This window comes from Tasmannia lanceolata, unplaced genomic scaffold (assembly GCF_043159265.1).
Source record: "Tasmannia lanceolata isolate RefF3 unplaced genomic scaffold, GAP_Taslan_0.1 ptg000005l, whole genome shotgun sequence".
Lineage (NCBI taxonomy): Eukaryota > Viridiplantae > Streptophyta > Magnoliopsida > Canellales > Winteraceae > Tasmannia > Tasmannia lanceolata.
This window is the reverse complement of record NW_027518682.1, coordinates 4284707-4299377: the sequence shown is the minus strand read 5'-3', so window position 1 is coordinate 4299377 and position 14671 is coordinate 4284707. Positions and strand designations below refer to the sequence as shown.

The 14671-nt window shown below is 36.6% G+C and overlaps 1 protein-coding gene across 2 annotated transcripts; it reads left to right on the top strand.

The window, feature by feature from the left end:
- The first annotated feature begins 1319 nt into the window (after positions 1-1319).
- Positions 1320-14217, top strand: CBL1 (calcineurin B-like protein 1). 2 transcript variants are annotated; one of them, XM_077379022.1, is made up of 9 exons: positions 1320-1594; positions 2847-2987; positions 7565-7647; positions 10385-10444; positions 12140-12248; positions 12361-12413; positions 12974-13054; positions 13207-13319; positions 13839-14217. In XM_077379022.1, exons 2-9 carry the CDS (start codon positions 2909-2911, stop codon positions 13900-13902), a joined length of 642 nt encoding a protein of 213 aa, XP_077235137.1. In that variant the 5' UTR covers positions 1320-1594; positions 2847-2908; the 3' UTR covers positions 13903-14217. The 2 variants fall into 2 exon arrangements, with proteins under 2 accessions (XP_077235137.1, XP_077235136.1); XM_077379021.1 differs by having other exon boundaries at positions 1322-1594; positions 2841-2987.
- The last annotated feature ends 454 nt before the right edge of the window (positions 14218-14671 follow it).

The following is a 14671-nucleotide window of genomic DNA, read 5'->3' as shown; positions in this document are numbered from 1 at the left end:
TCACATGGCTCGATGATTGATATGTGGCATCCCTGGCGACTGGCGACTGGACCATGAATCAAAATCACGATCGATCACTTGAGTGAAACTAAATTAAGCTTGTTGCCCTAGAAATAGGTCCAACCCCATCTTATATAAACCTTTTTTTTTTTTTGGGCTAAGGTGGAAGGTAAGACTCAAAGACACGGGGAGGAAACAGGGGAAAAAACTTTTTTCAATAGAAATATTTTTCATGTGCAGTGCAAACGGGCCCTCAAGTTCTACTGCATGCTAAAGAACCAAAACCTCCTTTGAGCGGCTAAAATTTCCTCGATTTTCTTAAAAACCTTCTCACTATTTAGAGGAAAGTAATATATGGTTATAGCTTATTTAGAGGGATTTCTTTCTATAAATAAAACTTGAAGTGTGGCAGTTCAATTTTTATTTTTTTTCATATGTAATTAAACAATGGAAGAGGAAATTCTGGAAAAGCCCATGTCAAATACGTGCATTTTTCTCAACAGGTTTGGCCACCTTGAATAAATACTCCATAGAATATTTGTGGGGCCAGCTGTGAGAGATGGGTGGGCATTAGAGAGACTTTTAGAAGTGGGAGTTAGGAGGAGTATGAAAAGGTTCTTAAAATCAATTCAAAATAGGTATATTCTTTTCACTAACTTTTTTTGCTAAGTTTGGTTGCTTGGAGTGGCTCGGAGAGTAGTGGAATAGGAAGTCAAAGGGAAGAGACAAGAATTGTATCTGCCTAGAATTACTTCGGAAAATTATGAGTAGTGTTTGGTTGTGCGGCAAATAATGAGAGAGTAGGAGAAAAAGTAGGGGGTGTCATTACCAATATAGGGAGACAAGAGAGAGATAGAGAGAGAACATCATTCCCTAGAAAGTTCAACTATAATTCTTTGCTTTTGGAATAAGGTATAAGACAGAGACAAACAATCATTACATGAGAGAAATTCAAGGGAATCAATGGGAGTCCAATGCATTCTGGCAACCAAACGTGGAATAGCATGCCGAATCCAAACCAAATTCTCTATCTCTCTCTCCCTCCCCCCTTCCTTAAGTGCCTCTCACAAACTAGAATCCATGAAATATTCAATGGAATATTTTTCATTGTTGTCAAACGTAGCTAGTGTGATTCTGCATGGCTTACTCCATTAATGCCGGAAATCGTATATTCCCGAATTTGAGCTTGACATTACTTTTCCCATAAAGTCAGTTGGATTCATATAAAAAGAAAGGGGTGTCAATATCAAAGCATGGAGGTGAGAATATACCATATGTATACGCTATACAGTCCCAATGAAGCACGAAAAAAAAAACGCGTTTCGTTCGTTCTTGTGTCGCCTTTTTTTGACATATTGGAGAGCAGAGATCTCCCGGTTCGATTTTTGAGGATTTAAAACGATCGGAGCCGTTGGATTGGATCGCTGAAATAGCTCGAAAACCGCGCTCTTGCCCAAAGAAACTCCTCCGTTTTCTCCTCCCTCTCAACGACTCAAAAACCCTCTGTCTTCCTTTCTTCTCTTTTTGTCTCTCTCTCTCTCTTTCAGACGGAAAGAGCTTTCCGACGGAGAATTTTCCGGCGGATTTCCGGCCGGTAGGCGATTTTCAGATCTGTTTATTTTCTTACTGTTTATTTATTTGATCTGTATTTTACGCTTTCTTTTGTTTGTTTTTCCCATGGATGGATTGAATTTGGGAATGAAGGAAATTTCTAGGGTTATGATATTTGCCACTTGTGGTTTTTTCGTTTCTTATTTTATTTTAAGAGAAGGATTTGTTTGAATTTTGTTGAATTTCTTTTTTGATTGAATAATCTTGTCGAGATCGTCTTTCCTTTTCGTCTTCTTGCTTAGAACGATCGCAATCTTGTTGTTGTTTCTTCTAAATCCTCTCTCTCTCTCTCTCTCTCTCTCTCTCTCTCTATATATATATATATATATATATATATATATATATATATGAGAATAATGTTTCTCCGCTGCTCAGCTATAGCTTATCTGAGCAGTTGCTTTAAAAACTCACATGTGGCCCACACTTTTGGGGTGATCCAAAGCATTCATTTGAAAGGCCCTTCCATGGATAGCGTGTACCAGAAATCAGCGCTATAGGATCATCCTAACCCAATCAAAGGTGGAGGGGAAAATGGACAGACAGTGTTTCTCATGATTTTTTCCCTCCACAAATGGCAGGGTTAGGATGATCCTGGAGGGCTCATTTTTGGTACACACCCTATCCATGGAAGGGCCTTCCAAATGAATGCTTTGGATCACCCCAAAAATATGGGGCCACATTAGTTTTTGAAGCAGCTGCGCATGAACACTTTTCTCTCTCTCTGATAAGCTATCTGAGCAGCTGCGCAGGAAAACTTTTCTCATATATATATATATATATATATATATCTGATTGCAATGATGAATTTTCAATCGTTTGGATTATAGTTCTTTGATTTCGAGCTGTTTTACATCATTGTAGATACAGGTTTTCGTTGTTTTTTGTAAATTTTGTCTCTCTCTGTGTGATGTGTCTGTTTTGGGGTTATTCTTGTGCTTAGGTGTTTCTTTATTTCTGATGATAAGCTATCTGAGCAGCTGCGCAGGGACACTTTTCTCACATATATATATATATATATATATATCTGATTGCAATGATGAATTTTCAATCGTTTGGATTATAGTTCTTTGATTTCGAGCTGTTTTACATCATTGTAGATACAGGTTTTCGTATTTTTTTGTAAATTTTGTCTCTCTCTGTGTGATGTGTCTGCTTTGGGATTATTCTTGTGCTTAGGTGTTTCTTTATTTCTGATGAGAAGTGTTGAATTTGTGGTATTTTTTTGCAAGGTTAAGATGCTTCTGTGGTACTGCTTTTGAAGCCTAGGCTTTAATCTGTAAGGGTTTTCCTTCAGTAAATGGGCTGCTTTCATTCGAAAGCTGGAAAGCAGTTCCCAGGACACGAGGACCCTGTACTACTTGCTTCTCAAACAGCTTGTAAGTTGAAACATCTCTTGCCAAACTTTGCTTCTTGTTATTCGCGTCGCATTTTTATCCATGGAATTAGTTACTGAGTGAGATTTTCGTTCTCCGATTTTCGTGTTGCTATGGTTTTCCTGTTACTGCTGTATATGGCATTTCCTAGGGTAGAGAGGACAATTACCAACCTTTTTAAGTTTTAACAACTTGTACAGTTGGATATTTGTTTCTTAGAAACAAAGGTTCAATAAGTCACATGCTCTGTTTTCCCTTGTCAGTCATCTATGGTATTCTTTTATTTCATTTGTTTGTGTTTAAAACTTGTGTGTTCTTTCTTCCTGTGTATGTTGTCTTATTATTGTCATTTAGCTTATCGACTGAAAAAATACAGAATATTTAAGTTTCTACGTTATTTTTAATAGGATTAGTCCCAAAAGAAACCTCATGATCTGTAGAATCACATATATGAAAAAAAGAAGGCATGAAGATTGCCTGAAGATTTGAGATATCTTCTCTTCTCGGTCCACCTCCCTGCTTAGCCTTTATTCATCTTTGAAGAAAAGCCCAACTGAAATATAAATCAAATGTGATTCAAATTTCGTGGATAAACTCCTCTTAACTCTTGAGGAGAGTTTTAGTCCTTTTAGGAGAGTGCTATGTGTGACCTTGAAGGTTATCCAAACAATGGGTTATGGGATATGATAATCACACACAAAAAAAAAGGGTTATGGGATATGAGTCCAAGTTGCACTTGAACTCCTATGGAGCAACCATGCCCCATTAATTTTTTTTAAAGGTAACAGACATTTATTAAAAACTGTAAAACAGATTACATCTACCGGGACGAGTCGTCCTACTAATGCATCCTCTGTACAGTGTAATTCCCCAAGACCCCTTACATAATAATAAAGAAAGTAAATCACTCCCTTAAAGAAGCCCCTACAAAAGTCACGGGCTTCTAGCATTCTTGTAGCATCCATTCCTGCATTTAGCTGATGAGGAGTATACCCAGTAACAATAAATTCCAGCAGCCAATGAATGCCCTGCACATATACCAAAACTTCCTCAATCAAGTCCTGTGGGGCAAGGGCTTGCATACAGAAACAGCAACTTGAAGATCGCCCATCCCCACTTTAAACCAGCAAGCAAGAACCAGGCTTAAACAACAGCAGGACTGCAGACCAGAGAAGCACCCAAACTCGATACTCACAGCTTCGTAACTACCAGAGGACAACATGCCCCATGAATTTTCTCTCTATCCTTTATCAACTAATAAATGTTCATATAGAGCATCCATATGTGGTGGTTAGGGCCCACATGCCCAATACACAATTTAATCCCATATAAAGATAATAATATTATGCCCTTTTCTGCAGGGTCTTACATAGCCGTCCTTCCACCATCTTATAAATACAAATGAACCATCATCTTAGGCCGTGGATATAAGTCTTGCCTGGGCATTATAGGTCTCACATGTCAATTTGCACTTCAGAGAAAGCTAGTGAAAAATTCTTTTTGCAGATGGGATATATACATTGCACATTATATATGCACTATATAGATTAGAAATATTTGATAAAACTCTTTTATCAAACACAATGAGCCTAGATTTAGAAAGTGCAAATCATGGTGAGCCCATTTCACCGGAAGAGGTGATGAATTCCATGTCGGGCACCTATGATTCCTATGAATTCAATGCATTATTTGCATCAGTACAGGTACGGGTGTCGAAATTCGACAAGGATATCGAGTATTGGATTCGAAAAACCTCAAAAAGATATTCATAGATTTGTCAAAATATTTTAATCAATTGTTAAATTTTAATTTTTTACATAATAATATGGTTATAACTTATAACCAAGGTTTTAAATTTCAGTTTCGGAATGCGTTTCAGTCCTCACCTCGGACGAAATCTATCGAAATCAAATAAAGTAATATTTTATCCCATAAGAAATTTCGGCGAAATTAACGAAATTTCTTTAATTTCGGCTGAAATTCGGGATAATATTAGAAAATGAATAAAATCCAGATTTTTTGGTGATATTCCTTAAATTTCGAGTTTATCCAATTTCGGTTTCGGTCTCGACCGAAACCCGAAACTTCGGATTTCGGTCGAAATTTAAAACCTTGGTTATAACAAGTAATATATAAAAAAATTAAATAGGTTAAGTAAATATAATGTTTTATTTTATATAAAAACTTAGTATTCGAATGGAAAACTTAAAACATGCGGTAATTGTAAAGTTGCTGAAGTATTTTATTCAGAAAAAATAAATAAAAATAAAATCAAAGAGATCTAGAAGTGTTGCAAAGAATCCCAAATTATTAGAATCCGACACGGGTACTTCCCCCATTTAGAAGAATCTGTGTAACATGGCCCTAGTCTATAGCCACGTATCAGGCATCACTGATTGGGACCTTAAAGTAATGTAGTGGGCACACAAGGGTACACAGACCCCTCAGGTCTAAGGGCATTTAGTCCGCTGCTAGTGGAACATCTTCAAGACACATCCACAAGATGTTCACTCAAATAGGTCATGTCCAATGTGTATCTACCAATACATAGTCACAGTCTGCTTTGGAGTCTCGTCCCAGTGACTGAGATGGGTCACCCCACCTGATTGGTAGCATAATAAGTGACAATTTTCACAGATTGAGATTCTCAATCTCATCCTGACTTGTGAACCATTTTAGGTATGCAATGCATTGAATTCCATATCTCCTGCCTAAGACCTTAGTCTTTGACATGGAATCCATACTATGCTGTCTATGGAACTCTAGTGTACAAATCTAATGTGCCACTGAAATAGCACCCATGTTGAGAGAAGATATGTTCTTTATACAAAAGAACTCAGTACAAGTGTAGAACAATTCATTAATGGAAAAAATTTCAGTACTATAGTCCATATGGATTTGAGGGCATACAATAGTAACATTGACATTACGCCGGTATTTCTATTTCTCACGACATTATAGCAAGTTATATTTAAGTAGGGGTTTTTTTAACAGAGCAAACCAGGCTTAATTATTTGGTCAATTGACATTGTAACAAGGCGGCATGAAGCAAAAAGCAAACAGCTTTCAAGGGATGTCAACTTTTGTGTGACGATCCTCTATTTTTCTGTTGCTCACAGGCACATGATCCCATGAATTCTTGATAAATTTTGGGACCCTATGATCCATATTATCCTTAGCTTGTTCTCTGATATTTAGACGTGATAAAGGATTATATGATTAAAAAATTTCAACATGTTTTGAAATATCTAAGACTGAAACTTGCTTCATCTCTCTGTCTGATGCTTTGGCCGAAGGTAACTAGTCAGATGTGGAACTTCGAAAACACATCAGTGATGAATTGTAAGAGAAGTAGGTTTCCAAATTTTAGATTGACAATACCAAATGTTAGATGTAGCACAACCCTATGGGTGGAAAGGGTTGCAGTAATTTTCATATGCTCGCATATAATGCAATGGTCATTGTGCTCAATGGAATGGGTCTCGGTTTATCACAAGGAATGGAAAGACGTTTACAATGAGGAGATGAATATCAGCCATTCAAAAGTAGTTTTTGTGGTTGATTCTGTTGGATGGTCATTATGAAGGTCTGCATTGATGAAGAACGAACTAGTTAGCAGAATACTAGCTGTAGAGAAACAATCGTTTAAGATGCTTGTTGGATGTAATGAATTATTTCTATTATAAAAATTGGAGTACGATGAATTCTGTTCCCAATAGGAAGTCTGGTATAAAGATACATTGATCACAGAGGGAAACCTATGATATCCTGAATGAAGTTTCTATTGGAGTTTCAAAGTGTGTTATCATGGAAAGATATTGACGACACCTGGTAATGATGCCATATCTCCTGAACAAGGTTTAAAATCTGGGTTTCGGTTTCGGACGTAGCCGAAACTGAAATTTCGGCCGTAATACCGAAATTAGGTAAAAAAAAAACAAATTTCAAACTTGTGCCGAAATTTTGGCTGAAATGTTGGAAAAAAGTAAATTTCAGCTGAAATTTGGGACTCTGGTTGAAATTTCGGTTTCCGGTGGTTTTGGACCGAAATTTCGGATTTCGGTCGAAATTTAAAACCATGCTCCTGAAGCTTGATGTAACTTCTGATAGTTTAAGGGCTTGTTGAAGCACATAGTGGATGTGTATGCAATTTTGAAGGCTAGTCATAATATTTCTCGTCTTAGGAGAACTGAAGACCCATTAGATAATTGTTTTCTATTTATTAAATTTGTTATTGCATGGACATATACACACAAATCTATTCATTTAACTGCCGAATGAACAATTACACCGCGATTTTCATTTTTTTGTCTATATCTATCTTGTAAATGGAACATTTACTCTTCTTCGTTTGAAGTCCCCTCTGTAAACCCTTCCATGGATATGGTATCTTTAGGACTGATTAATCAATTTTCTTGCTTTTTCTGTGCTCCATGTTGGGAGAGAATTTTATGGTGATCTGTCCTGGGACGGATCTATATTATTGCTAGGAGATCAGCTTGGGTTTATCTGTACACTCATTTTGTGGCCTTATACTTTGTGGAAACTGGGCCGATTTTTTCCTTATTTTATTTTTCCAGTCAGTGTTAGTGAAGTTGAAGCACTGTTTGAGCTGTTCAAGAGCATTAGCAGCTCTGTGATTGATGATGGGCTAATAAACAAGGTAATATATACCATTGCATACATGCTTGCCAGCTTATGTTTCCTCCATCCTTATTTTTTTTGCTACTTGAGTTTGGGAATGTTATTCTATTGATGCATATTGGACCTGTACTGACCTTGTTCTCTTCTATCTCATTTTTTTCCGTGACAACAAAGCTATCGATCTCTAGCTAATTTCGTTTTGAGTTTATCTGAGCTATTGGTTGTTCTGTGAGCCCTTTCTTTTATGTTTCTAGTGCAAACTAAAGAGAATTGGTTGTTGCAAGTGTTGGCAGTTAGAAACCTCCAAGATAATATTGGGGAATGGGAAGGGAATCCCGTTTCTAAATAACAATTTTAACATGATGGAAAATTGACAGAAGTTGTCTTTTCCACTGTTGTTCATAAGCAAATTTGAAAGAAAAGCTGCAAATCAAGTGGCTATTAGTGTATCATGCAACTCTGATAATTATGTGAACCAATTTTAACTTTAGTGTTTGATTTTGGACTCAACTCTCAGTTAACATTGCTGGTGTATTTGTAACTTGGATTCTTAGACCTCTTCAGGTTATTCAAAGCAATGACAATAGTTTGTCTTTGTGGTTACTCTTACAACTCTATTCCTTTCCATTTGATAATTGATGCATATGCCATAGCAATGCATTGGATTATTATGGTAACTCCATAACTTGAATATTCCATTAGTTTTTTTTATTGGCAATGGTTTATTGGAAAACAAGACCGTGATGGTCAAATAGTCAAATACAAGACAAACAATATTCCATTAGGTATTAATTACTTTTTTTCTGAAAAACAAGAGGGACTTATTAAAGGAAAAGAGGGAACAGGCAATTCCTCTCATCTTGTTTTTACCTTGTGATCAATTTGGGGAGTTTTAAGGATGTTATTTGGATGACCTCCTTAATCTTTTATAAAAGATATGGAAAAAAAAAACTCCGTGCTTTAGAACTCATAGTAAAAATTCTGCGGCTGCAAACATGAACCCGATGTAGAGAAGATCAAGGTTGACTAGTCTTCCCAGATGAAGATCGTGAAAGTTGTCAATATTGCTGATGTTGACATGCTACAGGCATTGAATGTTTTCCCTGCATATAGATTTTGAAAAGATGGTGCACATACATGATGTCTTTGCCCTTTTCACTAGAAAGGGTGGCCTCCTCCTTCATGCAGATTTTGACTCTGTGGTGGATTATTCATTAAGAACCTCATGAATCAAGGATTTGTAAGGATTCATTAAGAACCCCTATGACTGCTGACGTCAGTTGCACAACATGATGATGTCACCTGGGACTAAGTAAAAATGCAGGACAAACATGAACAGTCTTGCTCTAATATCAAGTTGTGATTTAGTCAATGAATCCTCTAGAAAAGAAGAGACAATAAAGGAGAAAGTAAAGAAATATGGAGGGAGAAAGAATAGGAAAGAAGACGTGATTGAGTTCGTAATTAGGGTGGATGTCCCACCTTATTTAATTATACACTAATCATATTCCAAAAACACCAAAAACACCCCCAAGGGCCCATTTGGATACCTCCCATTTATATTTGGATTTGGAATTCAGTTTTGAATACAAATTGAATAGATCCGGCAGCTCATGTAGATGGAGACAGAGAGGGAAGGGGGTACTTCCTAGTGGAGGGGAGAGGTTGAGGAGCTAAGAGGGGGAAGGAAACTGCCACATCTGTGGATTTCCAATTTCTTATTTCCACAGCATATTTGGAAATCTGATTTTTTTCACGGTCAGCTGCTGAATTAGAAATCCAAGAATTTGATCCGATCCAAATTACAATGCAAAAAGGGCTGCAAATGTGAGAAATCCAAATCAAAATCTTCTTGGCATCCAAACGGGCCCTAAAGGTGACACACATTGTACAGTGATATGATAGTAACATTTCCCAACACATAATTTGATAATCCAAAACTATTATTTTGAGAATTTCACATTTTCAGTTACGACTTTTATTTACGGTGAGTGCTCAGCACACAATGAGGAAATCAAAATTGCATTAGTGGGTAGTTCTGTGCAATGATTCATTTTTTTCTTGAGGTTACACTTTTTTTCAAAAAGAGATCATAATGGCACATATGGTTTGCATTGTATGAACTTAGTTTGAGATCCAGTAATTCCAACCATGAAAACTTGACTGTTGGGAAAGGAAATGGCAATTTCTGTTTTGAATCTGTTGCTTGTTTGTAAGTCAGTCATGAGAAATTCCATGATACTCCAGGACACAGTTTGGAGTTTGGACCTTCATTTCCTTTGGAAGGGAGCTTTCTTTATTTCCCTGTCCTATGAAGCCAAATGAACATTAGAAGTCTGGTTATGCTAATGTTGAAAAAACGTTAACAAGTTCCATTGACTTATTGATTGCAGCTACCCAGAAAGTTTCCAATTTTTCCATTATACTTATGGATATTTTTGGGACTGAATGGCTTGTGGTCATGACAATGTATAGTACATTAACCTTATTGTGATTGCTTTCAGACTTCTAGCAATAATACTTCTCTTACCGAAGTTAGTTGTAGTACTTAAGCCTAGTATTGAGTGGTCCTGGGTTTGAGATTAGGAATTATGTCCTCTTTATTTATGTGTAAGTGATTTTCTACGCTGCAGATTATTTTATAGAATTTCGTTGTTATCTTCTCTAGCGTTAGGAAATGTAAACTGTCTTGTAAACAATCTAAACTAAAACATTACTTCAATGTGACATTGTCATTGTTTCTTTTATGTATTCAGGAAGAGTTTCAGCTGGCTCTGTTTAAGAACAGGAAAAAAGAGAACCTCTTTGCAAACCGGGTACGTCGTTGTCATGCTTTTCCAGTTGCCCATTAATTGTTTGAAGAAAATCAAATGAAAATATGGTCACATTTGTAGTAACTCATAGTGAAATTGGCCTCAATTCAGTCATGCACATCAGCACTGCATATGAAATCGAATAATCTTCTATCAATTTTATATTTAGTCCGGTGGATTCTTATTTTATCAATACATTAAGATTTTATTTTTAAAAACATATTAAAAATGCCGATTGATTTTTATTTTCGCCTTCTTCAAGGCCCTCATCAGTGCTTACCCGTTGAGTAGGGTTAGTATTTCTAATTTCTGTTCTTTTTTCTTTTTATGCCAAGATGAATCTGGAACAATTTAACGCATTTGTTTATGCATGTCCTTGCACCACACCACCGCTTATACAAAACCTCGGGGCAAGGGCATTAAATAGATACAAAAGGTTATTTTAATCCTGATGCCACCAAGTGAAAAGACCAAGACGACCTGCTTATTAATTTATTCTCATGTAGGTTGGGTGGCATGTCTTAAGATTGGTTCACATTCATTTCAAGGGCCAAAATGACCTATGGATCAGGTTATTCCGAAGGGGGCTCTAGAAACTTGGATGATATGATATAAGATTGGGACATATCCCCTCTCATCCTATCAGTTCATTAACCACATTTGTGATCTGCCAGAAAATTTATTGGATGCTATTCCTTTAGAAAGGAAACTGAAGCCCTCATTAGCTTCAAACTATAAATGACTAGTCAGAAGCCCTGCCAAGTGATAACATGAAATTCTAAATGATTCTTCCCATGCTTCCAAGGTGCTTGCATTGCCATCCCCCCAAAAGCTCTTTTAAGTGTTTTTGGCTACATCCAAAACACTCCAAACCACTCGTAAGCTTGATTCCAAACAGCCTTTGAACCTTTGTACTACTGCACTAAAAGGTGGTCCACTCTTCTCCGTCCTTGCATAACATCCATTTGTTCACTAAATGGAATTTTCTCCTTTTTATCCTGTCATGTGTGGATCTTCTTCAATACCACCATTTCACCACTCTCTAGAGTTTATGAATCTATGACCCTGTATAACATTTAGGTCACAGGCTCAACCTTCTGGCTATAAAAAAATAGAAGCTTTTATTCATATTTTGACGTAGAAACCAAATTTATATTGTCGAATATTATACATATATTGGCCTGATCAATGGATCTTGATGGTTTCCTAGCTTTGCATTAATATGGCTATGCGTCAATATAGAAGAAATATACTCTCTTAGCAGACAGTTGGATTATCAATGGTTTATTTTTGTGAAGTGATGGTAGTGACATTTGATTTGGGCGTTGTTTTACTTTTAAAAAAAAAAATTGTAACAGAAATTTTATTAAAGGAAAATGGAAAAGGAAATTACGATTAGGAAAGAGATTGCCCCGCAAACAGAGATTAACTAAGAACACCATATTTAGCGAGTGTGTCCTTTTCATTGCTAGCACTATGGGGATGTGCAAAGTCCTTGTTTTACTTGTTATTGTATACTATTTTATTTTGCTTCAGTTTTGTGCTGTCTGTTGAAGTTAAACAACTTTCAGAATAAATGAACTCCAACAAGTTTCTCATTTGAAGTGCTGTCTCTGCAAAAAATAAAATGACAACCGGACTGGTGAATATTTGCTAAAACTGATTTTTTCTTCATTTCCTTGAATAATTTTTGCCCAGATCTTTGACTTATTTGATGTTAAGAAAAAGGGAGTAATTGATTTTGGTGACTTTGTTCGAGCACTTAATGTCTTTCACCCAAATGCTCCACAAGAGGACAAGATCGATTGTAAGTTGATCAAAATTAATTCTTACCTTCACTTTCATCTAGCACTACCATTTTCCCTTGCCTGCATGTATCTTTTATTGTGCCTTCTGAGTTTTATGTGGTCACTTTGCAGTTTCATTTAAACTTTATGATTTGGATGGTACAGGCTTCATTGAACGGCAAGAGGTAATTTGAATTTCCTTTGATGGATTAGTCGTACCGTTGAATTCATCATTATTTAAAACCTTTATCATGCCAAAAAATCAGAAATTTGCTTAGTGGTCTAGCATGTAATAATATTGGATAAATATTAGGCTGGGATGTTTGAAAATTTATCGTGTCAAGAACTAGAGAGTGGCTTGATAGCCCTGTATGTAATGCTATTACCTAATAGCCCATGGTCAGTGCTTTAAGAAAGAATAGGAGACCCCATTGGTCAAATACCATTAAAGATGGCATAGAAAATTGCAATCGTAACTTCTTTAAGAAAAATTGCAATCGTAACTGTCTTCAATGTTTTTTGACCAATACGGAGCGCCCTTTGCCCCTGATTTTGCAAGGCCGCCTTTGAATCTAGCATTCCTCATAGAGAAGAACAGAAAGCCATTTCTTGGCTTTCTTTTGCATGTGAGAACAGCCACAGAGGATCACTTTTTGGCAGATATTGTCTTATTCATTTTATACATCTGTTCTTGACAGCTTAAATATTGGATAGCTCTTACACAGCAATATTTTGGATTTGGCAGGTCAAGCAGATGCTAGTTGCACTTTTATGTGAATCAGAAATGAGATTAACTGATGAGACCATCGAGATAATACTCGATAAGGTAATCTAGTACAACTTTAACAAGTGTTATATAACTGTGTAGTCTCATTTCTATAATGGATCATGTGGATCTTATAAGTTTTGCATTCTGTTCTTCCATAGGTCCTCTCAGCAAAGATATTTGTCTAATAACTCTACCTTATTTGTAAGCAGACATTTCTGGAAGCTGATGTAAATTGCGATGGGAAAATAGATAAATCTGAATGGCAGAACTTCGTCTCTCGCAATCCATCCTTAATGAAGATAATGACTCTTCCATATCTAAGGTAACTTGCCTCTTTCCATGGATTTATTATTTCTTCCATTCTAAGAAAATACCATGCAGCTTTGCATATGTTTGGCCAAAAAAAAATGCTGAAATTATGGTTATCCACATTCCCTTGATTTAATGGCACTCCTCACTTCTTTTACACATCTAATTAGTTGTTATAGGCTGTTACATTTGCGAAAAAAGCTCCACAACTACCAAGCACAAAAGTGTCTCATAATCCTTTGATCACTAGTTAAATAATAGAACACAATCTGAGTTACCAGTCCCCTATATACAAGGAATGCTAAACTGAAGGGTGTCCATGCAAAAATCAGCTGCAAGGGCGCGCCTCTATTGGATCCACCTGAAAAGGTGAGAGCTGTGAAATGGCTTTTTGCGAAATTGCCTAGACATTGTATAGATGCTCTGCCCTCCTACTAAATTCAATGTTGCCAATACATTGACCTATTTCTTCTAGTCGTATGAAATATTATAATTTTGTGCCTATCATACATTAACTTATGAACTCATACAGGGACATAACGACCACATTTCCGAGCTTTGTATTCAATTCAAAAGTTGATGAAATTGCTACTTGAGAAACGGCCCTCCAAACACTACGCCGTCCCACGCCAACAATCTTCCACACTGATCAGGCATACTTAAAGTACAATGCCCAAGGTTCAATCAATGGAGGTAAAAATATGTGATGGTGATGCAGTATGTTCAAATTGGGGGAGCTCTGGTGGGGTTTCGTAAATGTAGATTCATATTCAATTCTGTGGGTGTAGAGTAAATGGTTATTAACTGAGTGATTTGCAGAGGGTGGTTACATCAATCAACTTAGTTTCCATTTGTCACTTGTCCAGGTTTCCATTTCTGCAAATTCAATCTTGGGGATTTTATTTGAGACATGGGCGCGTATTTCAGTATAAATACACAGCCAACAAAATTTAATCTAATTAGATGATCTAACCCCTGTGTATGTGTTGGTCCCCACTCTAGTTTGGCCATGCCCTAAAAATATTCTCCGTAGTATTTCGATCTGAGGTTGTTCATATTCATATTCTGTAGCTTTTGTTTTACACTATATTTTATCTGAGGGTCAAGATCAATCTATGGAGAAGATTTATGAGGCATGCCCTATTTACAAGGGGGACCAACAAATGAACGGGGTTAGATAATCTAAATGTGGCCCAAGATCTTTTCTATGGGTATCCCTTTACACAAACGGGTTGGACGATCTGAATGGGTGAGTCCTAATCTTTTCTATGGGCATCCTTTACACATACAGTTGGGGCTCTAATAATTAATGTACATAAATTTTGGGAAACAACCACCTTTTGTTACTTGGATGGTTCTAGCTTG

Bases quoted from the DNA above. Each gene is read 5' to 3' on its own strand.
- CBL1 (XM_077379022.1), top strand. From the start codon at position 2,909: ATGGGCTGCTTTCATTCGAAAGCTGGAAAGCAGTTCCCAGGACACGAG. The intron at 12,249-12,360 runs GTAAGTTGATCA...GTCACTTTGCAG, and splicing joins ACAAGAGGACAAGATCGATT to TTTCATTTAAACTTTATGAT. The intron at 13,320-13,838 runs GTAACTTGCCTC...GAACTCATACAG, and splicing joins ATGACTCTTCCATATCTAAG to GGACATAACGACCACATTTC.